This window comes from Seriola aureovittata, chromosome 22 (assembly GCF_021018895.1).
Source record: "Seriola aureovittata isolate HTS-2021-v1 ecotype China chromosome 22, ASM2101889v1, whole genome shotgun sequence".
NCBI lineage: Eukaryota > Metazoa > Chordata > Actinopteri > Carangiformes > Carangidae > Seriola > Seriola aureovittata.
This window is the reverse complement of record NC_079385.1, coordinates 21,195,303-21,212,069: the sequence shown is the minus strand read 5'-3', so window position 1 is coordinate 21,212,069 and position 16,767 is coordinate 21,195,303. Positions and strand designations below refer to the sequence as shown.

Sequence of the window (16,767 nt, the reverse complement as noted above, 5' to 3'; positions counted from 1 at the left end):
TAATAATACTAGTATTGATCATAATACTGACCGTACATCATAATGACGTTACATTACATTGAAACAAGACACCTGTAGTTGTTTTTTCTCTTTGTGGTTGTTTTTTTCCCGCTTCATGGTCATTTTGCTTGTCTTTGTCATTTTGCTTGTCTTTGGTTTCTTTGAGTCTTAAAATTATATTAAAATTATATGATAATACAACGATTACACATAATTATTCCTGAAATACTCAAAACAGCTTCACTATTCATACACAAGATGGCAGCACAGGCTGCAAACAGGGTTAATAAGTAGTGGAACTGGTGTAGGGTGATTCTTAAATAATTAATATAACATACAATTTATCACACTGTATACAAACAGACAGACTATACTTCTTATTTTCTTTAAGTTTTATTTGAATTAACCAATTCTTATAAACAAAACTAACAGCTCTAAGTCAAATAACTATTTTTCTATATGTACCAGGAACATCCTGGGGAATTATCAGGAAGGTCCAGACCTCTGAGGTTTAGTTTCCCCGCATTAACGTCTAAATATGGTTTCAAAGTTCTCAACACTGTCAGGAAGAACGTTTGTTGTTTGTAGATTTTTTAATTTTTTTTATCTTGCTTTATGTTTTATTTGCCTTGTAAAGTGTCCTCAGGTTGTAAGGCACCTGAAAGTAACATGTATTATAATTATTTTTATTAAAGCCTTGGAATAAAGAATTAGACATTACATAAGTTGAGAAATGTCAATATATAATGGTGGTTATTTAGCTTTATTATAAATACTGTTAAAACCTGGAAAATCATGTTAAACAATCGATTCTATTGTCAAAACTTTTTATAAAACATGAGAATTTGAGCTGTAGTTTTGTGTGTAATGTTCAAAAACATGAATCATCACACCGACACGGAGGTAAAAGTTCACTCACTTTATATTTAACAAAAAGAAAAAACTCAGCATTTCATCAGTTACAACAGCTTATGGTGGCAGCTGGATGGGCTGTACAGGTCCATCGGATACTCTGGTTTACAGGTAAAGCAGTCATCGTATAAAAACGTAGAGTTAGTGGAAATTAAATGAACATGACGAACCAAATGTTGGTCATCTCCAAAAACGTCCTCGCAAAGCACCATGGGATCAAAACGGATGAAGGACATTTAAAAAAAAAAAAAAAAAAAAAACACGACACAAACTTCTGTTTTTCCTGTTTGAACCTCCGAGAAACCTGGAGACAAAAGTGCTTTCTTTAAAAAAAAGAAAAAAAGAAAATGACTCAGCCTTTTTCAATCTTTTTACATTTCTACTTTCTTTGACCTTTTTCACCCACGTTCCTCACAACCTGTTCAAAAAGTCCAAGCTCAGACCGTCGACTCTGACGACACAGAGGCGTTTGATTCGTCTCGGTTCTGTCTGATGACGTGTTTTTATTTGTTCCTTCAAACCAAACGAAGCTTTGACAGAGTCTGGAGGGACGAGATTCTGGTAAATGAATCCAGTAAATGAATCCAGTAAATGAACAGAGCAGAAGAATTGACATTTTAAGATTTTTAGTTGTAAAAGTTGGAATTAAATTTCTGTTGAGATCATGATCTTGTTGATTTTTGATGTCAGATAGTTTCAGGTTTCAATCAAAATGTTTGTTTTATCTACACAAACGTCTTATATTTAATATTTGGCATCTAGTGGAAAAAAAGTTTTGGTATTTACCAAAACTGTTATTGAATCAGGATTAATAACCAAATATTTAAAAATTCTAAATGATACCCAGCTCTTCACATCAGGAACGTTACTGCTCTTAATTTAACATCATTTACATCATCATAGCTTTTAATTTCGACAAGATGATTTCTGGATTCCATCAAGTTCTTATTTTGGATCCTTCAAATATTAAAGTCAATATATAAAACTCAAATTACTTAATTTTATCACCATGTTTTAACATTTCAGATTTCAGACTAACAGCTGTTACCTGTAAATTCACAGAAAAAAAACTTTTCCAGTTCACGCACAAAAATATAAAAAGTTAATTATTAACTTGAGGGAAAAATTAGTTAATTTGAGGCTTGATGCTTTTAAACTGAAGGAACAACAAAAACAAAAACCCGTCACCATCCAGACTCTGAAAAACCTGATGTTACCATGTTTCACCACGTCGGCCATCTTTGTTTTGGACTCTTCTAAAACACACAAACCAAACGTCCACCTTTACACAACAGTTCACTCCAGCTGCTCGACAACGACGACGTTTTGTACCAGAAATCAGTTAAAAAAATAAAAGTCCTGTAAAGTGCAGTTAGCGAATGAGAACCTCTCCCAAAAAAAACAAACAAAAACAAAAAACAAAAACGGTTTAATCTGATGTGTGTGTGTGTGTGTGTGTGTGTGTGTGTGTGTGTGTGTGTGTGTGCGCGCAGTCGGCCTGAAACACACCTGGGTGTGTCGGTCAGTGATTGTACCACAGGTAGCTCTCAGCTGGTGGACAGGTGTGGGCAGATGTGGAGGACGTACGGAGGCAGCAGAGAGACAAAAATATACGTTCATGACTTTTGGCATCGTCACTGGTTTGTAGTGGTTTGAGTTTCTGACGTTTTGATTTTCTGCACAATCTGAGCGAGCCTCAAAATATCACTGCACTGTAGAAAATTTAATTTTAAATCCCTAAAATCTGATTCTCTTTAATAAATCCAGAAAGATCATTTCAAATCTTCTTTACATAAAATAAAGACAATGACTGACGGATCCAAGACAATAAACTGTGCGCAGAAATTAACATATTGTGCTCAAATAATTATATTTTGTGTAATTATCTTGTGTGAATAAGATTATTAAAACCTCACACTTCAGCACTTTAAGGACTCCGTAGTTTCTTTGTCAATATTGACGATTGTTTCTGGAGAAACAGGAAGTCGAATCATCTCAACCAGATGCTGCAGTTTTTCAACATTTCAAAACAAAGTCACTGAATAATTTGAACTCAAACTAAATGAGTTGAACAGCTGAACATCAAACACTGAATGAACATTTAATTTGGTCAAACTGATTTTAGATTGTTTTCTATTTAATTTAATTGTTGAATATTTGTTTTCAGACATTTGACAAATTTGTAGAAAACGTGCAAAAATGTTTCAATTACATCTAAAAGGTTCAGATGACACCGAGTATGAAATTCAAATTTTCTTAAAGGGGCAATGTTTCTTTAAATGTCTAAAAGTTCCTCCACAGACTGAGACGATGGTTTCTGTGATTTCAATGTGAGAAATAAAAGGAAAGAAGCTCTTAGTGAGATCGGGACTCTGAACATGGAGATATGTCGGAGACGTGTTTGCTTGTAAAGCGTTAGATTGTCTTCAGATTCATGCTGGTGTCGTATTTTCTCTTTGACCTCAGGGCGGGAAACACGGCGACGCTCCTGCGACGATCAGAACGAGGCGTCTGGTCGTCGCGAGAAAGAAACAAAAGACTAAAAACAGATCCACAAGAAACAAAACAGAAACAAAAACAAGATTGTTGACACGAGCGTCGTCAAGGCAACAGAGTCGACGCCGCCTCAGGCTCCACCTCTGGTCCCAGCTTCAGCTTCAGGGTTTTCTGCCGCCACACGGTTAAAAAGATGATTTTGGCACAAACAGTCCTTCAAACATCAGGATGACTCGACACGAACAGACACTGAAACCTGGATATGTTCTTCGATTTGACTGATCTGAGATTGTCGCCGTACGTTTGGACTGATATTCTGTAGAAAAATATAATGAGGCAATATAAAAAAAGACGGAATGAAAAGTACTGCAAGAATTCAATGGATAGATTTACAATGATTTTTCTATATAGCTTATAAATACGTTATCTACACAATATGTGGTACAAAAATACTATAGAGCATTTAGTGGGCACTGGATTTCCTTTGTGTTTTTTTTCCTCGAAGTAACAACAACAACAACAACATAAAAATAAAAAAAAAAGATATGAAGATGTGTAACTGGTCAGGCACAAGGTCGAGTTCTTGGTGGGAAACGCTGCTTCCTCCACGTGTGAAGAGACGGGGATTAAAGAGCAGAAGAAGAAGTAACATGAGGAGGAGGAGGAGGAGGAAGATGATGCTCCCTGCTGTGCAGCTTTGGGTCGTTTTGGTTTAAATCCTGTCTGAGCTTCATGGTGATGAAGACGATGTCTGGATGTGAGTCGTGCTGCAGCGACCGGATCTCAAACGTTTAGTGGAAACTTGTTTTAGTGTTTGTACGGAGGCCCACAGGGGACAAAAGGAGGTCTGGGTCGCTTCTAGCAGACGCCTGTTGGCTGGGTGTTTTCACACGTCATGTGCTCTTGTCCTCTCTGGGCCTCCGTAGCGTTCAGTCCTGGTCTGATCGGCTGATAAATATGTGCCTCAGTGTTATTGCTTCAGCTCAGACCTGGTCCTGGTCTTCAGGACTCACATCCAATCAGACACGATCCTGATCCTCTGATGACGAGGAGGTCAAATCAGATCAAAGACCCGAACCGCGTCCTCAGCCGACCCCTCCCTCCTCGATCCAGTTCACATGGTAACTACAGACAAGATGGCTGCCGGGCGGCGCAGGCGGAGCTCTTCCTGTAGCTGTGGATGTTTTTCATATTTGGCATCAGATAAGTTAAAACGTTTCACCGTGTGCTTCGTGTCCTTCAGCCTCTTTTCTCCTGCTTTAAGGCAACTTATATTTGTGATGATTTTAATAAAACCTTTTCTTAAAAAATGTACAAATTTCTTAATACAAACCTCCATCATCAGTAAACACTGTATAGAAAATATATAAATATGCTTTTCTCTTTTTCAATGTACAAATGTTCTGCAGCTCCGTTTCTCTTTGTCTCCTTTTTGTCTCCTCCGCTCGCGTCAGTCTCTCTTTCCCATTTTTAACCTCATATATGCACAATTGCTATTTACAGTGAGGGGGCGGAGCTGTGTTGAGGGGGGCGGGGCGTTTGGCTCACGAGGAGTCCGTGCAGGGCGACGGCGGCGGCGGGTAGAGGTGGTGGGAGTAGCTGCGCTCGGTGTAAGGCGACGGTGGGCAGCTCTCACAGTTCTCCTCCGCCGACAGGTACTGGCTGCGGGGCGTCGGCGGCGGCGGGAAAGGCTCCGAGTCGTAGTTGAGGTCGCTGGTGTAGCCCTTGGCGGCGGCGGCGGCGGAGGCAGCGGTGCTGGACTTGAGCGGCGCCCGGCGTCCAGGTGTGTAGTCGCTGTCGCACACATCAGTGCTGCAGGGGGTGGTGGGCGGGGCAAAGTGGCGGTAGGTGTAGGGCCGGTAACTAAGAGACGGAAACAACAGCAATTAACAAACTGACACCGGATCAGCTGCTACAACAACTTAATTACTCTGAGTAAACAGCTGTGGGCGGGGCCAGCAGAAAACACCTGTTGTAGACACACCCACCAAAACAATCCAACTTCCGTTTAAATGAAGCTTCATGTAGAATATTTTCATCTTCATCTTCCCGCCAAAACAAAGTGAATTTATCTCTTCCTGATTCTCTCAGCTGATCTGCGGCTTCGTTCAACAGAGGTTGGATTGTGTTTGTGTGTGTCTTTTAAAAGTGTCTAAAACAGGTGTTTTGTTCTGGCCCCGCCCACAGCAGCTCGTCCTCCCGCTGCTCTAAACTGACTGAACATGGCGACCTCACACAACCCGACTGTCCCTGTAGACTTCAAATAAATATGGAGTTTTAATGTTGAACAAACTGAACTTTAATCTGAATGAAGGAAAAGTTCCACAAAGTTCAGATAAACATGTTTTATCTCTTCTGTTAGACATGAAGAGATAAAACATCTCTTCATCTGTTTCAGTGTGTGACTTGTTTTTCTGTCTCTGTGGAAACTGTTTCCACCCCGAGCTGAGAGCACTACGTTATTACATGAAGTTTTTTTATGTTTCAGTATCATAAAGTGAATTAAAAACATGAAACCAGAGTCACTAGCAGCAAAGTTAAAGAGAGAAAACACTTCAGGAACTGAACGTCCCGTCTGTGTAAATGACACGACGCGTTTTAAAACACGGCGGCGCTTCAGAGTCGTGTTGGTGTTAAGTCACTGTTTGACCGGTCAGTCGTGTTCAGAGCAGCAACTACATTTAGTCTCTTTAGTGGAAACACAAGTGAAGGCTCTGGACTTCCTGGAAGAGTTCCTTTAGCCCCGCCTCTTCCCACAGGAATCTAAACACACTTTCACTTTCCGACATAAACGACCTCGGCTGCGAGCCGAAGCCGACATCAGACTCAGTCAGAGTGTTTCAGGTTTCAACACGAACAGAGAGAAGAAAACACTCGGGGGGATTGTTGTAAACGTTCACATGTGCTGCAGGAATTCATCCAAGACCCAGATCCTGCAGCCGGATCACATTTCCAGACCAGATCCAGGACTCTGGTCCTGAGCGCACGGAGGAGGAGCGGTGGTTACCTGTAGGATCTGTGTGTGGAGGGACTGTTGGACGAGTAGCCGAACTCCATGGTGTACTGAGAGCGAACGGTGGCCGGAGACGGAGGAGGATTCAGGATCTGAAACAAAGGAAATGTTGATGTCAAGATAGAAATCTGTAACGAGGAGAGAAGAATCACAGGACGAGGAAACTGAACCGTTTCATATGAGACAGACTGACACAGGAAACTGATGTTATATATATACTGAAGTATATACATATATATATATTTACACTGTGTATAAATACAGCAGCTAGTTATAAAGTTTTTTCTTTTTTGTTGTTATTTTTCTGAGAAATAAAGGATCAAAGTTCAACAGATGAACTCGTGTTGCATCGCAGTTGTTTACATGAAGTTTTGATCATGTGATGCTGTCAGTTGTTTTTGCTGTTATTGTGTGTGACATCACTGTCGCTGTGTCAGCGTTGTGTTTTAAGTCTCTGACTCTCAGATCTGAACATCAGCTTCATGCTCCGTGAAGGAAACTGCATCATTTCCATTAAATGAATAAATACATTTAAAAATGAACTAGAAAGACTCGGCTGTGTGATTAAAACATGAATAACGAGCCTGATAATTAACGTGTTTGATTGATCGATAATATAATAATTATGAAAACTGAGACAAAGTTTAAACTCAGTTTCTGATTCACTGAAAGAACAAATGAAATATTTATTATGATTCATCCATTAATGGAAACTCCTCTTTTATTTTGAAATGTTTCCCTGAGGAAACACGGACAGTGGCGCTGATGACGAGGAGGCGTGACATCATCACGGTCCGGACCTTCAGCAGTTAATCAGTGTGAAGCACTTCCTGTGTGTCTCACCGGGGGGAAGTAGGTTCCTTTGGTGCTGGACGAGCTGCTGGACGACGCTCCGGTGACGTGGGCTCGGTCGTACGGAGGTCCGCTGCTGCCACCCATGATGCTGAGCGAGCCAATCACAGACTTCCCTCTGGACATACCTGCACAGGTGTGAAAACAGACGTTAGCGTGGTGTTCATCTGAAGAAGAAGATACGTGACGGGGTGCGTTTGTTTCGTGCGTCTGACCGGGCAGCGAGCTGGACAGCGAGCTCGGGTGCGGCACGTATCCCAGCGGCACCGACGACGGCCCGTGAACCACGAAGTCGTTGGTGACCGTCTCGCCGTCGTCCTTCATCTGCGGACAGAGGACGCGCTGACACACGAAGTACACGGCGCCCACAACAAACAGCGCCATGACCACGCCCACGATGGAGCTGATGGTGTTGTTGGGTGGAGGAGGCGGCTCCTCGGTCGCGTCTGACACCACAGAAGAAGAAGAAGAGACGTTAAATCACAAACGACCTGTGGGAAACATCTGGACGTGCAGATGTGGGCGTGTTCGGACTCACAGCAGCCGTTCTCGTCGGAGCTGTCCGTACAGTCCACGTTGTTGTCGCACTTCTTGTGTTTCCCGATGCACTGACCGTTAGAGCAGGTGAACTGGTCCAGAGGACACCGCACTGCAACACACACACACACACACACACACACACACAGCGTCAGCACATCTGGCTCCCACATCACCTCTGACCCTCCAGATGTGGGACAGGTGAGGGTGTTACCTGTCACACCTTCACACTTGTTCTCGTCGGAGCGGTCCTGACAGTTGAACTCCCCGTTGCAGCGGAGGCTCAGGTCGATGCACTGGCGGCTGTCGCACTGGAACTCGGACTCGGAGCAGACGGGACAGTCCTCCTCGTCGCTCTTGTCGTCGCACTCGGCGTAACCGTCGCAGCGCCACGCCTGAGGGATGCAGTCCACCTCGCCGGACGTGCAGGAGAACTGCTCCGGGGAGCAGGTGGGGGGCTCTGAGGACGACACACACACACACACACACACACACACACACACACACAGACTGTGAGCTTCAGCCCTGTGAAAGCTGAGTAAGGGGACCTTGAGTCGAGGTCTCTCACCTCCACAGGAGAGCTCGTCCTGCAGCAGCACCAGGTGGACGGGACACGAGCAGCGAGTCGTCCCGTCGCCCTTCACGATGCAGATGTGTGAGCAGCCGCCGTTGTCCCAGGTACACGGGTGTTTACCTGGACAACAAGGTCACAGAAGGTCAGGTGAGTCCGTTTAGGTCAACAGGAAATCATCCTGGCTCCATGTCATGTGATCAGTTTGATTTACAACATTTATCATAAGTATTCTTCGATTTATTTTATTCATTTCTGTTCTGCAGACGACCCTCCGGTCGGAACCACTGGAGACGGATCCTCACAATATATTGATCGGATGTAAAGATCCCAGACATGTATTGATTTAACTTCCTGACACCAGGCTCTAAGCCGTATTCCTGAGTGGATGTGTGGTGAGTTCAGGGTCAGTGTCTCTGTGGTGACTCACTGTACTCCCTCATGTCCAGCTCGTGGACGGCGTGGATGTCGCTCAGGTAGGCGATGCGCGCCTGGATCTTGGTGCGTCCCTCTCGCGTCGTCTTGTCGATGCGCTCGATCATCTGCTGCTGCTTGTCGATCCAGTACAGGTGGTTCCCGAACACCGTCAGCCCGACCGGCTGCAGGATGTTGGAGTCGGCGATCACGATCCGATTGGCTCCTGGATTTTCAAAATAAAACCACCGGGGAAAAAAACAAAACAAAAACAAGGTTGTAGGGCAAAAAACTTCAGGAAAATAGGCAACAAAAGGGGTGAGAAACTGAGGGTGAGGCAGGAGGGGAGGCAGGAGGAGTGGACAGTGACACACCCAGGTCAGCTACAGAATAACAACCATTAATAAAGAAAAATTTATATATAAATCAATAAAACCTTCAGACACATCTGGAGATACAGATGCTGATTCTCAGGTCAGGAGGAGCAGCTGAAAGCTCAGGGAGGAGTAAGTGAGTTTGCTCAAAGGTCCAGACGAGACCTTCAAGCTGTTACTGTGGTTCCGTTAAAGAACGTGCAAATAAATATTAGAAAACAAGTTCATAGTAATATTCAATTATTTACTTTTAATTCACTTTGTTCGTTATTAAAACTCCATTATTTGTTCATGTGATCATGTGATCACGTGTTCATGTGTTCATGTGTTCATGTGATCATGTGATCACGTGTTCATGTGATCATGTGTTCATGTGATCACGTGTTCATGTAATCATGTGATCACGTGTTCATGTGATCATGTGATCACGTGATCATGTGATCGACGATAGAGTCACGTTAATGTTTTTATTATTGCAGTTAAAATCTAGTTTCTTCCATTAGTGAACTGAGAGATAAATCAGTCCAACTGATGATTTCAGTGGTTCAAGTGTGACACCAGCAAGTTTCTGGTCCTGGTCCTGGTCCTGGACTGGACTGGACTGGACTGGACTGGACTGAGATCTACTGTCATTACTTCCTGTTCCTGTTGTTGATGTAACCGTCCTGGCGGAGAATCACAGGAATGTTCTGAGCTCCAGGCTCGAGGTCAACGACCTTTACATCAGGTTGTTTGTTTGTGAGCGTATTGATGGTATTGATCATATTGATTGTATTGATCATATTGATGCTAATGATAGTATTGATGGTATTGATCATATTGATTGTATTGATCATATTGATGGTACTGATTGTATTGATCATATTGATGGTATTGATCATATTGATGGTATTGATTGTATTGATCATATTGATGGTATTGATCATATTGATAGTATTGATTGTATTGATCATATTGATGGTATTGATCATATTGATGGTATTGATGGTATTGATTGTATTGATCATATTGATGGTATTGATTGTATTGATCATATTGATGGTATTGATGATATTGATTGTATTGATGGTCTCCAGCCCCTGCAGGTCCCTGATGTAACCCCGTACGGACAGCGAGGTGACTCACCGGAGAGGTCGCTGCTCTCGATGCGGCGCAGGTCCGAGTCGACCCAGAACAACTTCCCCACCTCGTTGTCGATGGCCAGAGCGACGGGTTTCCCCAGACCGCTGAAGAACAGAACCTCGCGCTCCGTCCCGTCCAGCGCCGCCCGCTCGATCTTCGGGGAGCGCTCCAGCAGGTTGGTGAAGTACATGTACCTGCAGGAGACAAGGAGGTTCAGTCAGAACCGCGAGTCCAAACCGCTTCAGAGGATCTGAGTCTCGCTGGATGTTTGTCTCTGGCTCCGGAGGAACCAGAACATCTGCAGAATTCATTTGTCAACCACACAACAACCCAGAGATCGCCGCACGAACCCCGGCCCGAAGGAAACCCTGCAATTACAGCTCCAAACAAGCGAGTCGGCACCGCCGGGCCACGCCGGCGGAGAACAAACGAGAGAACAAATGACGGAGTGATCGGGAACCAGAACGCTGCAGGACCGTGAAGGACACGGTTCACACAGGAACATCTGACGCTCTTTAAAAAAGCTCCTGCGGCTCATTTAAGATCCGACTGAAGAACAAAGACTCATTCAGGTGATGGCGTCTCTCCACGTCCTGGAACAGCCAGGTAGCTGTGAGCCAATCAGAGCTTTCCTCTCACCCCCTCATGTAAATAACCAGAGTCACCGCCTCTGCCACTCAGATACATCCCTGTCAGAAAATATTAACCGTTTGTGTGAAGTCTTGAGTTATGGCTTTGTGAGGTCACACTGACCTTGACCTTTGACCTTTGACCCCCAAAATCTAATCACTTCGTCCTTGACTCCTAATTAATGTTTATACTGAATCTGAATTAGTTCGTTTTCTGGCGTTAGTGAGACAACGCGTCCACGAGAATCAGACAGACAACCTGAAAACAACATGGCTGCCGCTCTGACAGCCGCTGGCGTGGACACGTGATGAATAAAACAGGAAGTGTGCGCGCTCTGACTCGGCTGTGGACACTCACCCCCTCTCTGGGTTGACGACGATGGCCCGGGGCTTGTCGTGCTCCCCCCGCAGCACCACGCCCACCCTGCTGCCGTCCGTGCGGGTGACGTTGATGACGTTGGTGACCTCGCTGGTCCAGTAGATGAAGCGGCTGTAGATGTCGATGCTCAGGTCGTACAGCTGCAGGCCCTGGCTGGCTCCGCCCACAGAGCTCGACACCACAGTCATACTCTGAGTCAGAGACAGACACAGGTCAGGAAGGGGGGGGGGGGGCAGTGTGAGTGTCATGTGTAACAGAGATCAGACGCTCACCTGGTTCCCGTCCTCCTGCGCTCGGCGGATCACGTTCTGCTTGGAGTCGATCCAGTACAGCTGTTTGTCCAGAGGGTCGTAGTCGATGGCGCGGACGTTCCTCAGGCTGTGGATGGGCAGGATGATGTCGGGACTCTGCTGCTCGTCGATCACCATGCGGTTGATGGCGGTTTTCTGACTGAACAGCAGGAAGGAGGTGGGAGCTGAGAGACAGAGGAGGAGAGACGCCGTCATTACATCACCAGAGGAAATAAACATGTTCAGGTCGTCCCGACTGACAAACACTCAGGTTCATGTCAGTAAACGTCTCGTCTGTTTTAATCCTCATGTGATCAAATCTGTTGGCGTGAACGTGGCGCCGTCTTAGTTTCAGCAGCATTTTATTTCTTTAAGTCACTTTTATTTTCTGTTTTCTTTAAAGTCAAATCACAACAGAAGTTTTGTCGAGGTCTGTCTCTCTCCACCTGAACAACAGGATGATGATTGTGTTCTGACTCAAAGGTCATAAAACTTACTGGAAGATTTCGGCCTCTGAGAAGCAGCGTGAACACAGGAGGAAGAGAAACACGACAGAAGTGGAAGCACGAAAACATCTGGAATACTAAAAATATAAAGTATATTTAACTAAAACTCTCAGCGACTGGAGCAGCGACGATCTGACAGTTAACTGAGGAATCAGTTTTATCTGCTTCAACAGCTGAGAGAACCGCGGAGAACATCTGCAGATGTTTACACCTTCTCAACATCTGGATAGAATAAGATCTTAACTGTGTCCATCAGGTCAATGCCGTCTGTCTGAGACCTTCTGGTTAATGAACTGCAGGTTAAAATGTGGCGTAACGCCGTCTCACCGCTGCACGTCTTGTTGTCGAAGTTGAGGGAGAAGTGGGCGGGGCAGCCGCAGACGAAGCTGCTGACGGGCACGGCGAGGCAGAGGTGGGAGCAGTGTCCGTTGGTGGAGGCGCAGGCGTTCCAGCCGCCCTGTCTGGACGAGTGAAACACCAGGATGTCCATGACGTAGTCCAGGTGGCCCTGGATGACGGTGCGGTTCTGACCGCTGGTCTTGTTGGCGCGCTCGATGCTGCGCTGGCTCCAGTCGGTCCAGTAGATGTAGTCCTGGTACTGGGTGAGGCCGAACGGGTGAGGGAGGTCGTCAGCTATGACCTCACGCTCCTGACCTGAAGGAGGGAAACAGACGGAGGAAGAAGAAGAGGAGTTAATCACGTTGACAAATATTCACTGGAAACTTCATTCCAACAATTAACAAAAGAATTAATGAAACATTCATTAAAGCTCCTCCAGCGTAAAGGTCTGTGTCCATGTGTAGTGTGATTATAGATTATAGATCAGCTCTAGCTTCTATATTAATACTGTGAAAGTATCAAAGCCTCAGTCCACAGAGAAATGCACACAGCCTGTATTCAGAAACTGAGCCTTAAAACCAGCCGTCAGGACTTCTGGAACTTTGTGATGTCACAACAAAGCAGTCACCAAGCCCCGCCCACCTGGACCCACCATCCAAACAATTTTGAAATTATCATTATTGGCCCGTGAGTTTGGGGCTTGTCTCCACATTAGAGGGATCACTGCAGTGAACTCATGAACTATTTCATCAGCAGATCGTTTCAGAAAAGTTTCACACTTTTCAAAACTTTTAAAAAATGTTAAGATCATGTGACGATGCAGCAGAGCTGCTCGGTTCAGCCTTTTCTAACTGGAAACACACAAAGAAAGTGAGAAACACGGAGAGAAACACGAGACCAACATCTCTCAACTTCTCTTCTTTTCTACTAAAATCTACAAATGAAAAGAGCGAACCGGATCAGAGCCAGGTGTCAAACTTTACGCTGCCACAGAGAAGAAGCTGAGAAAATAATAAAGGCCTCTGGTGCAGCACACATCTGCCCAGAGAGGCTATTTTCTGTCCTCGCCGCCCCGCGCCAACACTGAGGCTATTTTCCTGCACACAAAATTGGTAGTGTTGTAAGAGCAGTGTGAGCGTGTGCAGAGCCCGGAGTCTAATAGCAGTCTGGTTTGAGGAGTTTTGTGTGAGGAATTATTTTGGTCCTGGTCTTCGTCCACCCACGTGCTGAGAGGGAACACTTCAGGACACAGCGACACAGCACAGCAGCTTTTGTTTCAGCTGCACTTTGAAGTTTCCTCCCATAAATATAGGAACAGAGCGAGCGGCTAATGCAGAACATGTATCTGCTCCGTCATCCGAGAGCAGCGCTCATCATGTACGTGACCACATGGCTCGCAGCGGTTATATAACGCAGAGAAGAAGAGCGGCCACTGACACAAACATCTCTGAACTCACAAAACTTTAATTTCAGGCTGATTAGGAGGAAAGGCTCCGCCCACACCACCACGTTTTCATTCTAAACTATTATCCATCGCATCGCAGCTTCGTCTCATCCACGTGAAGCTCTTGAAGACGTGATTTGATGTGGCGGTTTGGAAAGATGGAGTAAAGAGGGAAGCGAGGGGAAGAGAGAGGTCAGAGGAAACGACACAAACTGTCTGAAGTTTGAATCATGTCGAGCTGAAAAACAACAACAACAACAACAACAACAACAACGTCAGTGTTTCAGCATCTCAGCAGCATCATTAACACCTCGGTGACTTACAGTCACATCCAGCTGGAAACGAGTCACAAGTTTACAAGGTGAATTCATCAGAAAGTCTAAAGTTCTCCGTCTCTTTTCCTCCCTGTACTGAAAACATCCTGCGTGTGAACTGAAGCGTGATGTCATCATTACCGACCACCTGACCCACGTCCAGCCAATCGCAGCAGGCGATATCAAAAACACCTGTGCAATCAGTCGGGGAATCAAACCGATCACAGGCCTGTGTCCATGTTGTTGTGATTGAACAGATCAAATGTTTCCAGATTCTCGTGTGAAGGCGGCACGTGTTATTTCGACCTGTTGCCACGGCAACGGTAATGTAAACACCTCACACAGTCATGGAGCAGGAATGCGGGCTCGCCTGCGTGAGATCGACCGCTGACGCGTTGAGCCCGGTTCAACTGGTTTTGAGTGTCGCCGGACCGGTTCCATTCAGACCAGTGACAGAGGAGCCGACGTCGGCCTGAACGCGGCCCAACGACGGCAGCATGACCAGAGCCATAAAGACTACACACACATAAAGACTCAGGTGGACGGGTAACATCCAGGAAGTAGTTTAACTAGTCACATGGTTAAAACGGGACCAGCTGAGCGTCACGGCGGTTCAGTGGCTGAGACGTGAAACGTCCAGAGTTCGAGTCCAGACGCAGACATGAACTGATTCTTCCACAGTTACTGACACTGACTGTTAATTAAAGACAAGTGGCTCAAAATGAGAGAAATCAGCTTCACATGATTCTAAATGTTTCACAACAACGTTCATTCAAAAGTTCCACATTTTAAAACTGACTTTGTTATTTTTATATTTAGTTTGTTGCTTTTCTGAAATGATTTGTTTAATAGAAACAGTTCCAGTTAACCGGGTTAACGTCAGATAACTGGATCCTTTAATTCAAACGTCCACCTGGAGAAGAAGCTGGAGACGATCCGATTATTGATTACTGATTGATAATTACCGAGCATGTTGGATGACTCGATCAGCGTGGTGTCCAGGTCGGTCCAGTACAGGCGCCGCTCTGCGTAGTCGATGGTGAGTCCGTTGGCCCGGCCCACGTCGGCCACCAGCGTGATGCGCCCCGTCCCGTCCATCGCCGCCCGGTCGATCTTCGGCTTCCCGCCCCACTCGGTCCAGTACATGTACCTGGGGAGAACAGGTGAACGCAGGTCAGGTCTTTGATCCACCGTCGCCGTAGTTACGCAGTTGATCAGTGTCTCACCCTTCAGCAGGATCCAGAGCCAGAGCTCGAGGACTGTCCAGGTCCTTCCAGACCAGGACCTGCCGGTGCTGCCCGTCCAGTTTGGCCACTTCGATGCGGTTGGTGCCGGTGTCGGCCCAGTACAGGTTCTTCCCCAGCCAGTCCACCGCCATCCCCTCAGGGTAGTCCAGACCAAACTCCACCACGTGCTCCAGAGCGCTGCCGTTCATGAAGGCCCGGCTGATGGTCTGTGTGTGTGTGTGTGGGGGGGGGGGCAACAAAGGTTAAAGGTCAGATTAAAGGTCAGGAACAATAAGAAACTGAAGGCTGGAAAGAAGAAGGAGGAGGAGGAGAAGAAGAAGAGCTGACCAGCTCCTCCCTCCCTCACCTTCAGAGTGATGTCGGTCCAGTAGATGCGGTTGTCTGTGACGTCGAAGTCGAGCGCCGACGCCTCCTTGACGCCGGTGAGCGGGATGGCCACGTTGTTGTTGTTGGTCTCCAGGGAGATGCGGCGGATGTCGGTGTGGCGGGAGAAGAGCAGGAAGGCCTCGGGGACGATGCAGGTCCTCATGTCGGCGATGAGCTCCAGGCCGATGGGACAGCCGCACTGGACGCCCTGAGGCTTGTAGAGGCAGAGGTGACTGCAGCCGCCGTTACTGTCCGCACACGGGTTCGTACCTGAGGACGGACAAAAGACAACACACACACTTTCAGCTCACGTGAAATACCTGAACATTCATTTTTACGAGTCAACGATTCTTCAAAATAAAACTTATTATTAATCTGTGAAATCTACAACAAAACCTCAGGAGGAGCCGTGACCCTGCTTCAACAGTTTGACCCTGTTTTCAGAGAGGAAAATAAAATCAAGGTTGAACTGAATGTTTCTGTAGAAAACAGACTCATCGACAGGAAACAGGAAACAGGATTCACTGTCAGCTGTCGGATCCAGTCCTACAAAGACTCGTTATCAAACCTCTGAGGAGACGACAGGAAGAAGACCAGGGGAGTCCAGAGAGGAGGCGAGGAATGAGAGAAATTCCCTCTCTGGTCTTCAGATCATTATCTCAGAGGGGGAGGGGGGAGGAGGGGGGGGGGGGGGGGGGAGTACAGCAGCTCTCATCAGTGGAGCTCCAGTGTTGAAATATTAATGCTGCCTTCTCCCAGTTCCACACACCCAGAACGAGCCGCAGGATGAAGAGGAACCTTCTACACACCTGAGAACCTGCAGAACCTGCAGCTCAAACACGGGGCGGTACCCGGCTCTCTAACGGCGCTCAGGGTCCGGGACTCACCGAAGGACTGGTGCACGTATGTGGCCTTGAGTCCCATGAGGTCCGGCAGCTGGTCGATGATGAACTCGCGCTCGG

At 46.1% G+C, this 16,767-nt stretch overlaps 1 protein-coding gene across 2 annotated transcripts in view; it reads right to left on the bottom strand.

Moving 5' to 3' along the window:
- Window positions 1-904: 904 nt before the first annotated feature.
- The window catches only part of lrp6 (low density lipoprotein receptor-related protein 6), a 39,354-nt gene continuing 23,491 nt past the window's right edge, over window positions 905-16,767 (bottom strand). The window contains exons 8-23 of one of the 2 annotated variants that reach the window (XM_056367635.1): window positions 16,693-16,767; window positions 15,786-16,075; window positions 15,419-15,645; window positions 15,158-15,342; window positions 12,423-12,749; window positions 11,572-11,774; window positions 11,279-11,490; window positions 10,295-10,485; window positions 8,812-9,021; window positions 8,379-8,504; window positions 8,025-8,270; window positions 7,812-7,922; window positions 7,489-7,719; window positions 7,265-7,401; window positions 6,416-6,513; window positions 905-5,271 (exon numbers count right to left, since the gene is read on the bottom strand). The exon at window positions 16,693-16,767 is cut by the window's right edge and continues 142 nt beyond it. In XM_056367635.1, coding sequence (XP_056223610.1) covers window positions 4,953-5,271; window positions 6,416-6,513; window positions 7,265-7,401; window positions 7,489-7,719; window positions 7,812-7,922; window positions 8,025-8,270; window positions 8,379-8,504; window positions 8,812-9,021; window positions 10,295-10,485; window positions 11,279-11,490; window positions 11,572-11,774; window positions 12,423-12,749; window positions 15,158-15,342; window positions 15,419-15,645; window positions 15,786-16,075; window positions 16,693-16,767 — 3,188 coding nt within the window. In that variant the 3' untranslated portion in view covers window positions 905-4,952. The remainder of the gene's footprint in view (window positions 5,272-6,415; window positions 6,514-7,264; window positions 7,402-7,488; window positions 7,720-7,811; window positions 7,923-8,024; window positions 8,271-8,378; window positions 8,505-8,811; window positions 9,022-10,294; window positions 10,486-11,278; window positions 11,491-11,571; window positions 11,775-12,422; window positions 12,750-15,157; window positions 15,343-15,418; window positions 15,646-15,785; window positions 16,076-16,692) is intronic. The other variant, XM_056367636.1, reaches the window with a different exon arrangement.